Genomic DNA, 13,425 nt, shown 5'->3' with positions numbered 1-13,425 from the left:
TCCTTTTTGGTTTGCTATCGGTTAATGAGCATATTCACACTTTGCCTTTGCAAAAAAAAATTTTTTACAAAACAAACATTTAAGCTGTTTTCTGGTGATTAAACTAGTTGGTAAATTTTAGAAGTTAGTAATATTCATTGTTCCATTACACCTTTATGCATTCTTGAGTTTTTTATTACAGCTGCATAAATGTCTCTGAATGCCTTTTAAACATAAAGCTAAGTCTGATCATGTTGAATTATATGTTTTACCCTTTGAAAATAAGAGGTTTAAGTACATGTGTAAATCAAAAAAATCGTAGAGATACAAGAAAAAAAAACGTCCAAGCTTTGTGTAATCATCTTCACCTAATATTTATGTATTTTAGCAAAGTTTTAAAGATGCAAAATCTCCAGACGTGACTTCTTTTGGGTTTTTTTTTCAAAGTAGTTTTTATTTAGGAAGTGAAACAAAATGCCCAGTGTTGTCATTGTGCTTTACATCATTTCAAACCAGCCTGGAGGTCCAGAAAAACCTCGGAGGAAGAACTCAAAACAGGAAGCTCCAGGAAAAAAAAAAAATTCATCATCATCATTGTCATCATCTTCACACTGTACAGATCTGTAGAAATAATCCAAGTCCAAAGTCACATCAGTTCTTATGTACAAGGTCTTTTGCCACAAAATAGTCGCATTCTCATTTGCTCTTAAAAAAACATTTTTTTATGCTTTCGCAGACATTTTTAAAAATGGCACGGCATACTGTATACTGGAAGTGTGTTTTATTTTTGTGTGTGTCATTTAAACACAATACAACCTGTGTTACATCAGCATTGTTGGAGTTTTTACCGCTTGTTTGTAATAGAAAAGTGAGAAAGAGGTTATTTCTATGTACAAGGCATTTTCTACCTGAATCTAAACTTTTTTGTTGTGCTACTATTTTTTGGAAAAAACAAAAAAAAGAACAAAAATTAATAGTTGTAGGTTATAATTCATAACAAGAAGTGCTTTTATATAAGAATAGTTATACTAGCTTGTGGCTATAGTAGGCTACAGTAATTCGTAGTAGAAACTAAGTGTTCAGTGATGCTCTCTGGTGCTGAAATGTTGACCAAATGTCTCGGTCCTTATAATTACATTGGGAGTCACCTCAACAAACCCACAACAGCCAGAGATGATCAAAGAAAAACAAAGTTTTAAATTAATGTCTTAAATAAAAGCCCAAATCTTTAGACTGGATTTAAAAAGGGAAAAGAGTCTAAATCTTCACAAAGGGTGGATCTTGGATTTGCTCAGACTCCCCAAGGGTCAAAGACCTCCATTCAGCACTGCAACTACCATATTTTCTTCATGTTTACCAATGAGGACATGTAACCATGGCAAAAAAGTTACAAAACCGCTTAAAGTGAGAGCTCAGATCTTTTTAAGTGTGGCTCTGTGGAAAAGCTATGAACAGTTAGTATCTTCCCTGTTGTAGATAGCTTTCTGAACAAACTCAGTTTGAAGAAATAGTTTATTTTTGTCCAAACTGACGAGCTAACGGCTAATCTGAGCAGGACCATTACCAAAGGGGATTGCTGCTGAACCAAAACAGCTACAGTCTGAAGAATGTCATAATGGTACAATGATTTATTAACCTTTACACTGCATTTAACAGTTATTCTGGCAGAAATATGACAATTCAGGCCATACCAGAGGTCCTACAGCTAGCTGCTACTGCCACTATTGGCAGTCTTATATGCATAATCTCTCTGTTAACAAAATATCTGGACACTGGACAAATTTTAATGAAACTCTCAGAAAATAATCATTGGATGTACGAATTCAACTGATTAACATTTGGAGTCAAATTCAAGATGGCTGCCACAGACACAAAAATTACTTTAACTCAGTCAGTTTTACAGATATTGAGCTGCAAATTGATTTGGTAGTGGCTGAGAGTCCACCCCAACAGATCCTCTGAGCACTAACAGATCTAGTGAGATCTTTGTTTAAATCTTTGCTGTGCAAGATGTTGGGCTATATGCATTTTTTTTTTCAAGAATGCTAGCTTTAATTATGAATTTGAAATCAAAAGAGAGGCGAACACGTTTCAGTGAGATGAGTAGTGACTGACTGCACTCAGATGGTAAAATCATTTCAAAAACAAAGAAAGCCTGTATTAGAAGTCAGTTCTGTAACTCCCTCATTGCAGTATTTTTTTTAAAACATTCAGCATAATAAAGCTCCTGAAATTATGTTATAACTTTTGGTTTTGGTGTGCTACATGCAAAATATAAGATCAAACTTGCACAAACCATTATAAGAAAAAATTCAGACTGGAGTTGTTTTAAAGCTGCAACAACACACTTTGTTCTTGATTCCTCAATCCACTCTGAATTAAACTGTATTTCTCCAAACTGAGGTAATTCAAAAACCTATCTACTACAGGTAAAATCTGAACTATTCCTTTACCTTTTCACAATCTGGGTTTGTGTTTTCATCCATTTTTTTCAGCACCAGAGATCTACCTTCTACTTTCTACAATATTTTAGAGTAATAATACGAGGCAGGCAGTGCATAAACCATGTACAAAACGACCCGACCCAACCCAGAGCACTCCGTCTAAATGAGCTGAGTTCTTTGTGTGAATCCCAGAAGCACCAGCTGTTCCTAATAGTACAGATGGAGTTGTCATCAATAAGCTAATGATGCCATAATATAATTGTAACTAGCAGGCTTCTTTTTTTTTTTTTTTTTAGATATTTTTACATAAAAAGCAGCAGAGATTGAAAATCAGAAAACTGACCCTGCAGTCTCTGCTTTGATCTTTCTACAAATGTTCAGTTCACAAAAGTCCCAGAAAAAGCCCCAAGGAATGACATTAATGCCACAGTTCCTGTAAATTTGGAGCTCTAAACCCATCACGCTCATTATTTAAGAGCAACTTTGTTCACTAACTCCCTGAAATTTGATATCTTGCAACTACGTGAAACTGAAGTAGTTGGAAAATAATTAAGATGTTACGAGCACATTTGACTTAAGCTTCTTCTTCGAACACATCATGCATTATTGCTCTAACTGGTGTGAATGAAATATTGCCCAAGACAAAGAAATGTTCCGCATTTTGCCAGTTACCTAAAACATTTGGCAAATTATCCTAAAGTTGGCATAGATTCTGTTATTTAGACTTTTTTGCATGCAAAGGTTTGTGTAAATAAAGTGGCAGACAAACATAAAAAAGGTACTCAGTTTTTAGAAAGTGTCAAATGCTTTGGCATATTTGTAACAAAGGCAAACAATTGTAATAAAGTGCAAATAATAGAAAATGATACAGATGAATAAATTATTAAATTATGCTATAAAAAGACACATTTTTGTTTTTTGTTTTTAAATAAAAATCAAAGCTAAAAACTGAGTTGCTTGATCACATTTTTACAAAACTGGAAAAAGTTTGACCTTTTTTATGTCAAACAAATAAAAGACAAGAGATAAATGGAAGCAATAGTAAAATATTGTTAAGGAGTAACTCGATGGCTCGGTGAATCTTTTGAACCAGTTGAACCTGAAGTGGAAGCTCAGTTTGTTTCCTTGATTCTTTTTTATACTATTTACTGTCACAAGAAGCCCAAATCTGAAGAATACAAAACTTACCCAGATATAGGTTTACTCACATACTAATACTACCAGTTTATGGTAGAGTTGTACATATTTTTTTGCACAGTTCCTTGTGGTTATGTTGATTCCCATGTGTAATAACATGGCATACTGTTAGTATTTGGTTAGTGTAAGTGAAAATCTTGAGAATGTGAAACTACTTTGTGCCATTTGTTTTGTTTATTTCTATTATTTCTTTCTGTGATTCTTTTGTAAGTTCGGCTCTGGCTCAGCTTCACCCAAAGCAAAACACCAGAAGCCTCCTCAGATTTTAAATCTTTGCTTCCAAAGAGGCAGAAAATAAAAGTGTTTTCTGAATCTCTGCAGGAGAACAAATAATGTGCTCGACATGAAAGAACAATTGTGCTTTTGTGTAATGTCTTCACAGGTAGAAAAAATAAATAAATAAATAAACGAGGATTGATGAGGACATAAATAGATTTTCAGGTTAGATGAGCTAAATGTGCTGTGCTTTATTTATCTTCACAGAGCCTAATGGAGGCGAATCTTATCGAAGCAAGTGACAATCTAAATCAGGTATTTAAAACGTGTCAATCAACCTCCAGATGAAGACATTGAGGAGTTTTGATCCTAGCACACCAAGCACTCCTTTTTTGGGGCACTTTTATGGGGTAAAGCAGAAAAAACATCTGTAAAATCTGATGTAAATGAAGTAAATAAATTCCTCATTCGCTCAGTGAGCTCAGTGGGGAGAAAGCCCCCTTAAAGCACGCAGACTCGTAGTGCTTGTTCAGGTAACTCTTAAGTGCAAAGGTCTTGTTGCACCGTTTGCACTTATAGTGCTTAAAGGCTGAGTGCGTCTGCATGTGAGCGCGCAGGTTTGACCGGTCAGCAAACGCCTTCCCACAGTGCGCGCAGCCAAACGGCTTCTCGCCCGTGTGCGAGCGCATGTGGCCCTGCAGCAGCCACGGCCGGCTGAACGCCTTGCCGCACACGTCACACTTGTGCTTGAGGTCGTGGGTGAGCAGGTGCATGGCCATGGCGGGCATGGAGACGTAAACCTTCCCACACGTGGGACACTTCTTGGCCATCTTGCTGTCTATGCTCCTGTGTGTCTGCTTGTGTCGGCTCAGGTTGGAGGACGTGGCGTAGGTCTTGCCGCACTCGCTGCAGCTGTGCCTCTGGGTAGCTCCTCCTCCTCTCTGATTTCCTGTGGCTTTTCTTCGTGATCGTCCGTCCATGATGAAAAACGCATCTACAGTGTATCCTTCACTCACAGCTGTATCCCCATTAATGTATCCGCCGGCTGATGATGAGACCTCGGACCTGGGGCTGTCTGGCTGGTCCGAATCACCATGGATGTCACCATGGATACCAGAATAGGTGTTGTTAATGCGGCCATAGATAATTGAGGAGGGGCTCGGGGAGGGCACTTTGGAGATGACCGATGAATCGCTTCCCACAACGTCATCATAAGGATTTGGACTCAGATAATCACTGACGTAATCTGAGGAGACAAAAGAAGGGATTAGTCATAATAAATAAATATTTGATCAAAAATTAGAACACCCCCAATTCTGAAAAAGTTTGGATGTTGTGTAAAATGTAAATAAAAACAGAATGCAATGATTTGCAAATCTTATAAACCAGTATTTTATTGGTAATGGAACGTAATAAACATATCAAATGTTGAAACTAGAAAATTGTACAATTTTTAGGAAAATAACAATCTAATTTTGATTTTTATGTGAGCAACACATCTCAAAATGGTTGGGACAGGGGCATCAAAAGGATGCAAAACTAAGTGGCGCAAATAAGAAACAGCTGTAGAAGTCACTTGTGAAAATCAGCTAGAAATATCACTTTTCTGGGCTAAGGCTCATTTAAAATGGATGACGCAAAATGGACTGAAGCAAAGTGGAAAACTGTTCTGTGGTCAGATGGATCAAATTTGAAATTCTTTTTGGAAACCATGGATGCTGCAACCTCCCTTCTAAAGAGGAGAGGGATCATCCAGCCTGTTATCAACACACAGTTCAAAAGCCTGCCTCTCTGATGGTATGGGGGTGCATTAGTGCCTCTGGCATGAGCAGCTTACACATCTGGATTAGGCACCATGAATGCAGAAATGTAGGTTTTAGGTTTTAGAACAACATACGCTCTCATCCAGACAACATGTTTTTCATGGAAGGCCTTGTGTGTTTCAGCAAGATAATGTTAAACCTCAGACTGTATCCATTACAGCAACATGGCTTCATAGGAGAAGAGTCCAGGTGCTAAACTGACCTGCCTGCAGTCCAGACCTCTCACAAACTAACAACATTTGGTGCATGGTGAAACAACAAATTTGTCAAAGAAGACCCAGAACCGTTGAACGTCTCAGATCCTAGATGTTCACTGTTCCATTTTTCTGAAGATGTGATGTTGCCATAAAATTTAAAATGAGAATATTTGTACCTAAAATTTGGACAGTTTCTTAGTTTAAACACATGTTTACTATCTTCCATTTTGAAAAAATGATGGGTTTCTAACATTTGCAAATCATTGCATTTTATTTTTATTTACATTTTACACAATGTCCCAACTTTTTCAGAATTGTGGTTGTAGAAATCTGTGAAGCGATGAGAAAGAAGAATGCACCCTAGTGGAGTATTACCAAACCAGAAGCTTCTCCTTTGCGTCACTCTTCTATTTTCAGATATACAACCTCAGAAAGCACCTAAAGTTACATGTTTTCTCACTTGCATTGCACAAGACAGAACCTTTGTTGTATCTGTGTAGCCCTGCAGATCTTTTGTATCCTTTGTGACTGTATGAGGAACTGCTTTTGAGCACCTTTGAGGCCAAAAGACTTCAGGGCACCAACACAAGATGTGCCAACATTGAATAAAAATAAGATGTGTTGCAAACTTCTTCACAAAATGGAACTGAAAGCTTATGTGCATTAAAGGCCTAGTATCCTTTGAAGAAATACATATCATCTACTGTCTTTCATGCCAGAGTTTTACACAGAAATCATCTTATGCTGATGAATGACTGAATTACAGCCATTTTGGTCAAACCTTGTATTTGCGAATTTATGATATCTGAAGATAAACCATACGAAGTGCTCAAATTATGTGTTAGGGATAATCCTCAGCCACTAGCACATCCAATTTTAGCTCAATATCTGGAAAATTAGCAGAGTTATAGCTGTTTTTGTGATTTCTAATGTTGCTTAGTTGCAGAGTGCTGGAGAGTCCTTGGACAAGACACTGTACCAGTTCAAATAAAAAGTGCTTTATATAGAGACTAAATGTTTACACTGACTTTACATAACAACATGGATACAGGCTACAAATCAAACTCAGATAAGTGCATGTATTATTAACAGAACATTATATTAAAGCCTGGCATTCTTAATATCTTGATATCAATTAGACCATTTAGGATCACTTTAACAACATTGTACTTTCAGACAATCAGCCGTTCTTTCAGGTAGGAAACAGGAGAAGGAAACTGTGTGGTATTTATAGAGGTACTAAAATGCCTTTATGCCTTTGGCAGCACTGAGTAGACACTTTCCCCTCTGCGGGAAATCTTTATTTTTCATAGAATGGTTCAGCGAGCACACTTGCTCCTCATCAGCGGCACCTTTCCTGACAGGTCCATGGCCACACGCAGTCACACCCCGAGGCTGTCAAAACTTCAGCTGTTGCACACAGACCGTCTCTTTTACAGCAGCTGGGAGGTCTGGTGCTCAGCGGGCACACTGACACTGACAGTCTCCTTCTTGAGCTAAACTGTGACTACATGTGCCCGAGACTCAAAAATCCTCAACAACCAGCGTTTTTTCCCCCTCTCTGCACAGCTCCCCACAAATTAAATCGATTACTCGTTGGTGAGTTTTGATGTCAGCTGCTTCATTAACGCCCACCGCCGAAGGTGAAGGAGGAGGGATAATGTTTTCGCCTGTGTCTGCTTGTTTGTCTGTACCATTAGCAAAATACCTCATGAACCAGAGGACAGATTTTCATGTATGTCTCAGAAAATAAAACAATCACTGGGCGAACATCTACAACTGATTAACTTCTGGACTCAACCTGATTCATGACGGTCGCCAGAGCCAACTGGCCTTAGAAAACACAAGAATTGGTATAATACAGTCAGTTTTACAGATAATGTGCTAAAATTTGGAGTTGTTGTAGCTGAGGGTCATTCACAACACATAATCCAAGAGCTAACAGCAAGGTTTAACCAAAACAGCTACAACTCTGTTGTTTTCAGCATAGGATGATTTTAGTTTAAAACTCTGGCATGAAAGGCCTCAGGCAATATGCATTCCTTCAAGGAATGATAGGCCTTTAATTATTTCTATTATTGGCTGCTGCTCAACAGGCTGAACTGCAACAGACACAAGGAGAGACTGGTAGCTAATAAGCCACAACTCCTGCTGAGCTCCCGATCAATAGCTCTCCATTTCAATTAGCACTCGGTGAGCATTAAGACGCAGACAGCAGAGGAGATACTGTTGCTGGTAATATAATTTCATGATGCAGTTCTGAGAAAAGCTCAGATGTTGATCGATAATATGATGAGGAAAGGGGACGGAGAGGGGGATGGCAGGGAAAGAAGAGAAAGAAGAAGAACGCTTTATGTTTAATGCGGTGGTGGTGGTTAGGTGTTTCACCAGTGCACTGCTTTCAGTCTAATTTAACATTTTGAATTTAATTAGGTAAATGAGAAAGAAAACAGAGAGAACAGGAGGATGGTGGAAAGATGGTATGATGTGGAAAAAGCTGCTTTATAAATATTCTATCACTGCACTCTCAAAGTGTTTGAGCATGTGTGTGTGAGTGTGTGTGTTTCTTGTTTTATAGAGCATAAGTAAAGTTTTTGAAGCGTGATCAAGAGTTTCTTTTGGGCCCATATTTACAGGCAGGTTGACTAAGAAAACCTGCAGGCGCAAACTGAAAGTTTCAGCTACAGTCTTGAAGTGAGCAGCTCCATCAGAGCAGAATTTACCTTGAAAACTCCAAGAGGCAACAATTGAAAAGTTTAATCTCTTCAGAAGCATGAATGTGTTCTGTAAATTTTATCTGGACTGAATGCAAGTTGGAGAAAAAGTATATTGTAGCCTGTATAAATCTGTACAGACTAAGAAGTGCTTTTTATCATCTCGAAGATAAAAGATGAAGGTGGATGATAATGTTTTTGCTCTTGTCTGTGTTTGTTTGTGTCTGTTACAAAAATATCTCATAAACCACTGGATGCATTTTAATTAAACTTATGGGAAGTAATCATTGGTTGTATCTCTGCAACAGATTAACTCTTAGAGCCAGTCTGAAATAAGATGGCTGCCACAGTTAACTGATTTAAGAAAACACAGAAATGGCAGTCGGTTTCACAGATCATGAGCTTAAATGTGATGTGGTAGTAGCTGAGAGTGACCAAAAGGGCTACAACTCTGTCATCATTTCTCAGCATAAGATGACCTCAGTCTATACCTCTCACTATAAAGGTGGAAGAAAAGCATTCTTTTAAGCAATGCTTGGACTTCATTTAGATGTACATTTTAGAATGTTTGAATGTGCTTTTAGTGATTATTAGAGCTTAAAATAAATGCTTTCTAAATGCAGGTGTTATTCTACTTTAATTAAAGGGACAACAGAATAACACTGGCTGGGTTAAATCTCACATCATTTCTCCTTCTGTCTCCCAATGTCAACTTGGTATTAATTTCAAAGGACTTTTGCAGCATTAAAGCTGTTCTAAATGTTTATTAAAGATTAAACGCTCTGCCAAAGATGTGTCTTTAAAAAGCAGAGAATTAGAAGAGGGAGAGAAAAATGGGGAGCTGAAAAGAAAGAGAGAGGAAAAAAAGCTGCAAGCTACAATTTAATTTTTGATCCAAAGCAGCAGCGACTGATGCACACTTGTGTGCTTTGGACACTTGTAGGTCACTCTGTGTGTGTGCATGTGTGTGTGTAAGTGTGATGCTGTGCACTCAACTGTGCAGGCTGCCTGGGAAATGTGCCGAGTTGACAGAAACACAGCGATGTGAGTGTGTGTTTGTGTGTGTGTGTGTGTGTGTGTGCGCAACAAGATGCAGCTACTTCATTCAAGCCTCTGTTATATTTATGACGGAGGATAAGAGCCGCAGAGTTTAAATGCTGCTGCGTGTTGTTTTTTCTCCTCTGATTTGTCATCTGAACGCCTGGAAACTCCTCATCTTACGTTTGACCTTGGTACAATGTGAAAGCCACCAGGCTGCACTAACACCATTACAAGCTGGTCCCGGTGCAGTGACAGGAAAACCTTCTGTTAACCCTTTAAAGTTGCAGTCATGTGACAGACGGCCACTAGAGGGCCGGAATGAGCTCATCCAGGCAAACCTTCATGAAATTATTTCTATTAAAAGCTCTTTCATAAACAACTGTCTATTTAACTTTGTCACAATAAAGAGTTTGTTTTATTATTTTGCTAACTGTTAGTTTGTCTGAGTCGACTTTGCGATGAGGACATAAATAGCACATCTGAACTCTAAAAATCTGCAGATTAACCCTAAAATGCATCATACAGTAAAGTGTCAGTAAACTGTTTTAATGAGAAAGTTTTTAAGAACAGTCTGGCTTTTAGTTAAATTATTTATTCACAACCTTTAGCAAGTCTTATTTTTACTATATCATTTAGCTTCATTAAGCTCTTAGTTTGACTTTTAATTGAATTATAGTTTAAAAATATATATTTTACTTACTTTTACATAATTCTTAGAGAACAGTTGTCACTTTTATTTCATTTTAACATCTATGTATTGAGTTTTTCTCTCCTTTTTAATGTATTAGTTGAATTATTCCTTAAATTATAGAATCCATGTTTTTATGATGTATCTATTTTAAGTTTTTACATCTGCTTCTATCTTCCAGTTACAGTCATTGTTATTTAAATCTTCTACAACTTACTGCTGTTTTAAATATTTGTGGACATGGTTTTTGTTTGTTGCTTTTCTCTTATGTTTGTTTTTTTATCTCCTGTAAAGCACTTTGTGTCACACACCACTGTGTGAAAGGTGCTTAATATTAAAAAAAAGGTTGATTTGATTGTGTTTGTAAAATTCCCATTTTTATTGCATTGTTGTTCATTTGACATCAATTTGTAATTCAGCAAGGTCTTGAAGATCCCCATTAAAGTCTCATTAACACTCAGCTTTAGGACTGATGATTGATACTCAGCTCTGAGTGCATGCAGCTGGCATTATTGTGGTTTTACTGGGCAGGTTTGACTCCTAACCCTCCTACTCCTTTCTGTTTTTTCTAACATTTTTTCCTCAGCATCGAAGAGATTCACAAGTCTCTCAGTCTGTATGGTATTTAGGCTGAATATCCAGGATTATGCAGCGTGTGGGAACCATTTGCAGTTGATCTAGATGGGAAAATGTCATTAAAACCATGTGAAGAGACTCACAGGTGTTGGTTTGAGTAACATAATTGGCTCCAGAATGACAGGGAATCCCAGTGTTTGTGCTAGTGACATAATCCATTATTTAGCATGCAAACATTTCAACTCTGTTGCTTCTCTGTGGGGATTTTTCTTTTTCTGCCTATCTCAGCAAAACTGAGCATGTCCTCTGTAGAGTTTACTAATAAATCAAAGTGGCATAGTGTAAACAGAAATGCATTTTTACTCGCATTTATGCTGTTTTCAGATGAAGTTGATGATAAAACGTGAACTGTTTGAGGTAAATCGAGCTCCTGCTGGCAAAGCAGTGACCCAGATAGAGGTGGAGACCAACCACCTGGAATTCACTTAGTTTTGCTTACATGCAGCTTTTCTGTTCGCAGGATTTCTTTCGCATACAGCTCTAAAAATACATCCAAGGAAATGTTCAGTATAATTTTCATGGGATGAGGCAAGGTTTTTTGTTGCTGTTTGTTTTTCTCCTCTAAACTGAGACATTCATCTTGCAGAAATACCTTAAACAGAATGTATCCATAGTCTTCATCTCCTGCATTTAGTGTGATGCTTCTTTTCATAGAAAGTTCACATTTAGAGGTAAAAAAGTCATCACTTTCAGTTATTTTTGCTCTGCAACCTAAGTTCGACCTTATAATTCCCCGTTTCCTCCTCCTCCTTAAACAGACGTGACTAATGCTTTAAATCTGGGGGATAAAAGGAAACAGAAAACAGAGAATACCCTGGGTGGTGTGAGTGTGTGTGTGTGTGTGTGTGTGTGTGACTAACCTTTGTCATGATGATGGAACCTCAGACTGAGCTCTTCTCTCCGGCTGTAGGAGCTCTCCAGCTCAGCAGCTGAGAAATCGTCCAGTTTGACTTTCTTCACTAAGAAAGATCGAGGCATGGTGGGACCGCTGCGCTGCTTTTGCTTTTCTAACCCTCTTAAAAATTAACCTAATGATAGGAATCAGCTTAGTTTTAGCATATAATTTCCTTTTATTCAAATAAAAGTGGAGACATGGCTATTAAGGATGAAAAAACAAGCACTCCCTTTGTGATTTTTCCTTTTTATGTAATCTAATGTGCTTGTTTTCTGTGTTAATTTTGGTTCTGAAGTGGGAAAAGTCCGTTTAACACATTAAACTCGACCTGTGGCTGTCTAAAAGACTAGAAATGAGACCTAAATCGGGTCCTGGAAGTGTTTAATCATTTAAAAAGTGTCCCTCCTGGTTGGTCTGGTGGTTTTATCCCCTCGCAGTTCCGGTTGCGCTCTCACTCTCCGTCTCTGTCTCGTGCAGCCTCGTGGTTTCAGCACCGGACAGCTCCTCTCGGCGCGAGACTCACCAGCCGCTTTTTTTTTTTCTTTTCTTTTCTTTTTAGACCAAACGCAGCAAAACAGAAAAAAAGAAGCAGTTCGGTGTTTAAATCTGACGTTTAAAATCCAAGCGCAGGCGAAGCCAAGAGATTTTGTGTTATAAAAAAAGAAAATATTTGCCTCCAAAAGAGTTGGCTGAAGTCCGAAACGCACGTCTGGAGACGTTCACGGGATGTCCAGCCTCTCAAACATCACAAAACAAAAAAGAAGTCTCCTTAAAAATATAGCTTTGAGAATTTTTCCAAGCTGGAAGCCCGAGAGCATCGGAAGACTCTGAGCCTGAATCTGCGTTTGACTCGCCTCCGTCTCCTTCTCTCCTCTGGAGCTGCAGCTCTCTGTGATGCACGAGATCAGCTGTTGCGGCTTTATAGGGCGCGAGAGGGAGGGGGAGAGAGAGAGAGAAAAAAAAGAGAGAGTGAACTTAATTTTATTCATCAAAGGAAAAAAACAGAAAAGAAAAAGCATCTTGTCTTGTGGGACCAGCAGCGGTGGGGAGGGAGGGCTTTAATTAGGTAGTTTGAAGTCCTCGCTTCCGCTGATTTTTGTGGCAGCGAACCTAAAAGGTAGGGCAGGTTTAAAGCAATATTTCCTGTGATATGAGTGCACAGGTCGTGCATTTTTAAAGGAATGCATATTGCCCGCCACATTTGATGCCATAGTTTTAAAATTAAATCATCTAATCATTAAAATGAAGGAGATTATAGCCAGTTTGGTCAACCCTTGTAAAAAAAGTTATGCAGAATTGCAAGCAAGATCTTGTCTAATCTGTTAGTGCTTGAAGTATGTGTTGAGGAGGACTCACAGCTGCCATTTTTGTGTGGATTAGCTGTGGTGGCCATATTGAACTGGGTTGACTCCAGATGTTAATGAGTTGTGGAAGTACATTCGATGATTACTTTCTGACAGTTTTCTTAAAATGTGCCTGCTGGTTCATGAAGTATTTTGCTAACTATACAGAAAAACAAATACAGACCAGCCCACAGACAAAACATGCTCATCATTGCCTTTGATTGTGAGCGATAATAAAGGTTTTTAGTCAAC

General features: G+C 38.3%; 1 protein-coding gene across 1 annotated transcript; it reads right to left on the bottom strand.

Moving 5' to 3' along the window:
• Nucleotides 1-3,381: 3,381 nt before the first annotated feature.
• On the bottom strand, nucleotides 3,382-12,706 carry LOC108238637 (transcriptional repressor scratch 1-like). Its single transcript, XM_017420861.3, has 2 exons — nucleotides 11,796-12,706; nucleotides 3,382-5,082 (listed from the first exon to the last, which is right to left on the bottom strand). Exons 1-2 carry the CDS (start codon nucleotides 11,911-11,913, stop codon nucleotides 4,301-4,303), a joined length of 900 nt encoding a protein of 299 aa, XP_017276350.1. The 5' UTR covers nucleotides 11,914-12,706; the 3' UTR covers nucleotides 3,382-4,300.
• Between the last annotated feature and the right edge of the window lie 719 nt (nucleotides 12,707-13,425).

Source organism: Kryptolebias marmoratus, linkage group LG5 (assembly GCF_001649575.2).
Source record: "Kryptolebias marmoratus isolate JLee-2015 linkage group LG5, ASM164957v2, whole genome shotgun sequence".
NCBI classification, from domain to species: domain Eukaryota; kingdom Metazoa; phylum Chordata; class Actinopteri; order Cyprinodontiformes; family Rivulidae; genus Kryptolebias; species Kryptolebias marmoratus.
Note: the sequence above shows the minus strand (reverse complement) of the source record. Positions and strands in the feature narration are given on the sequence as shown.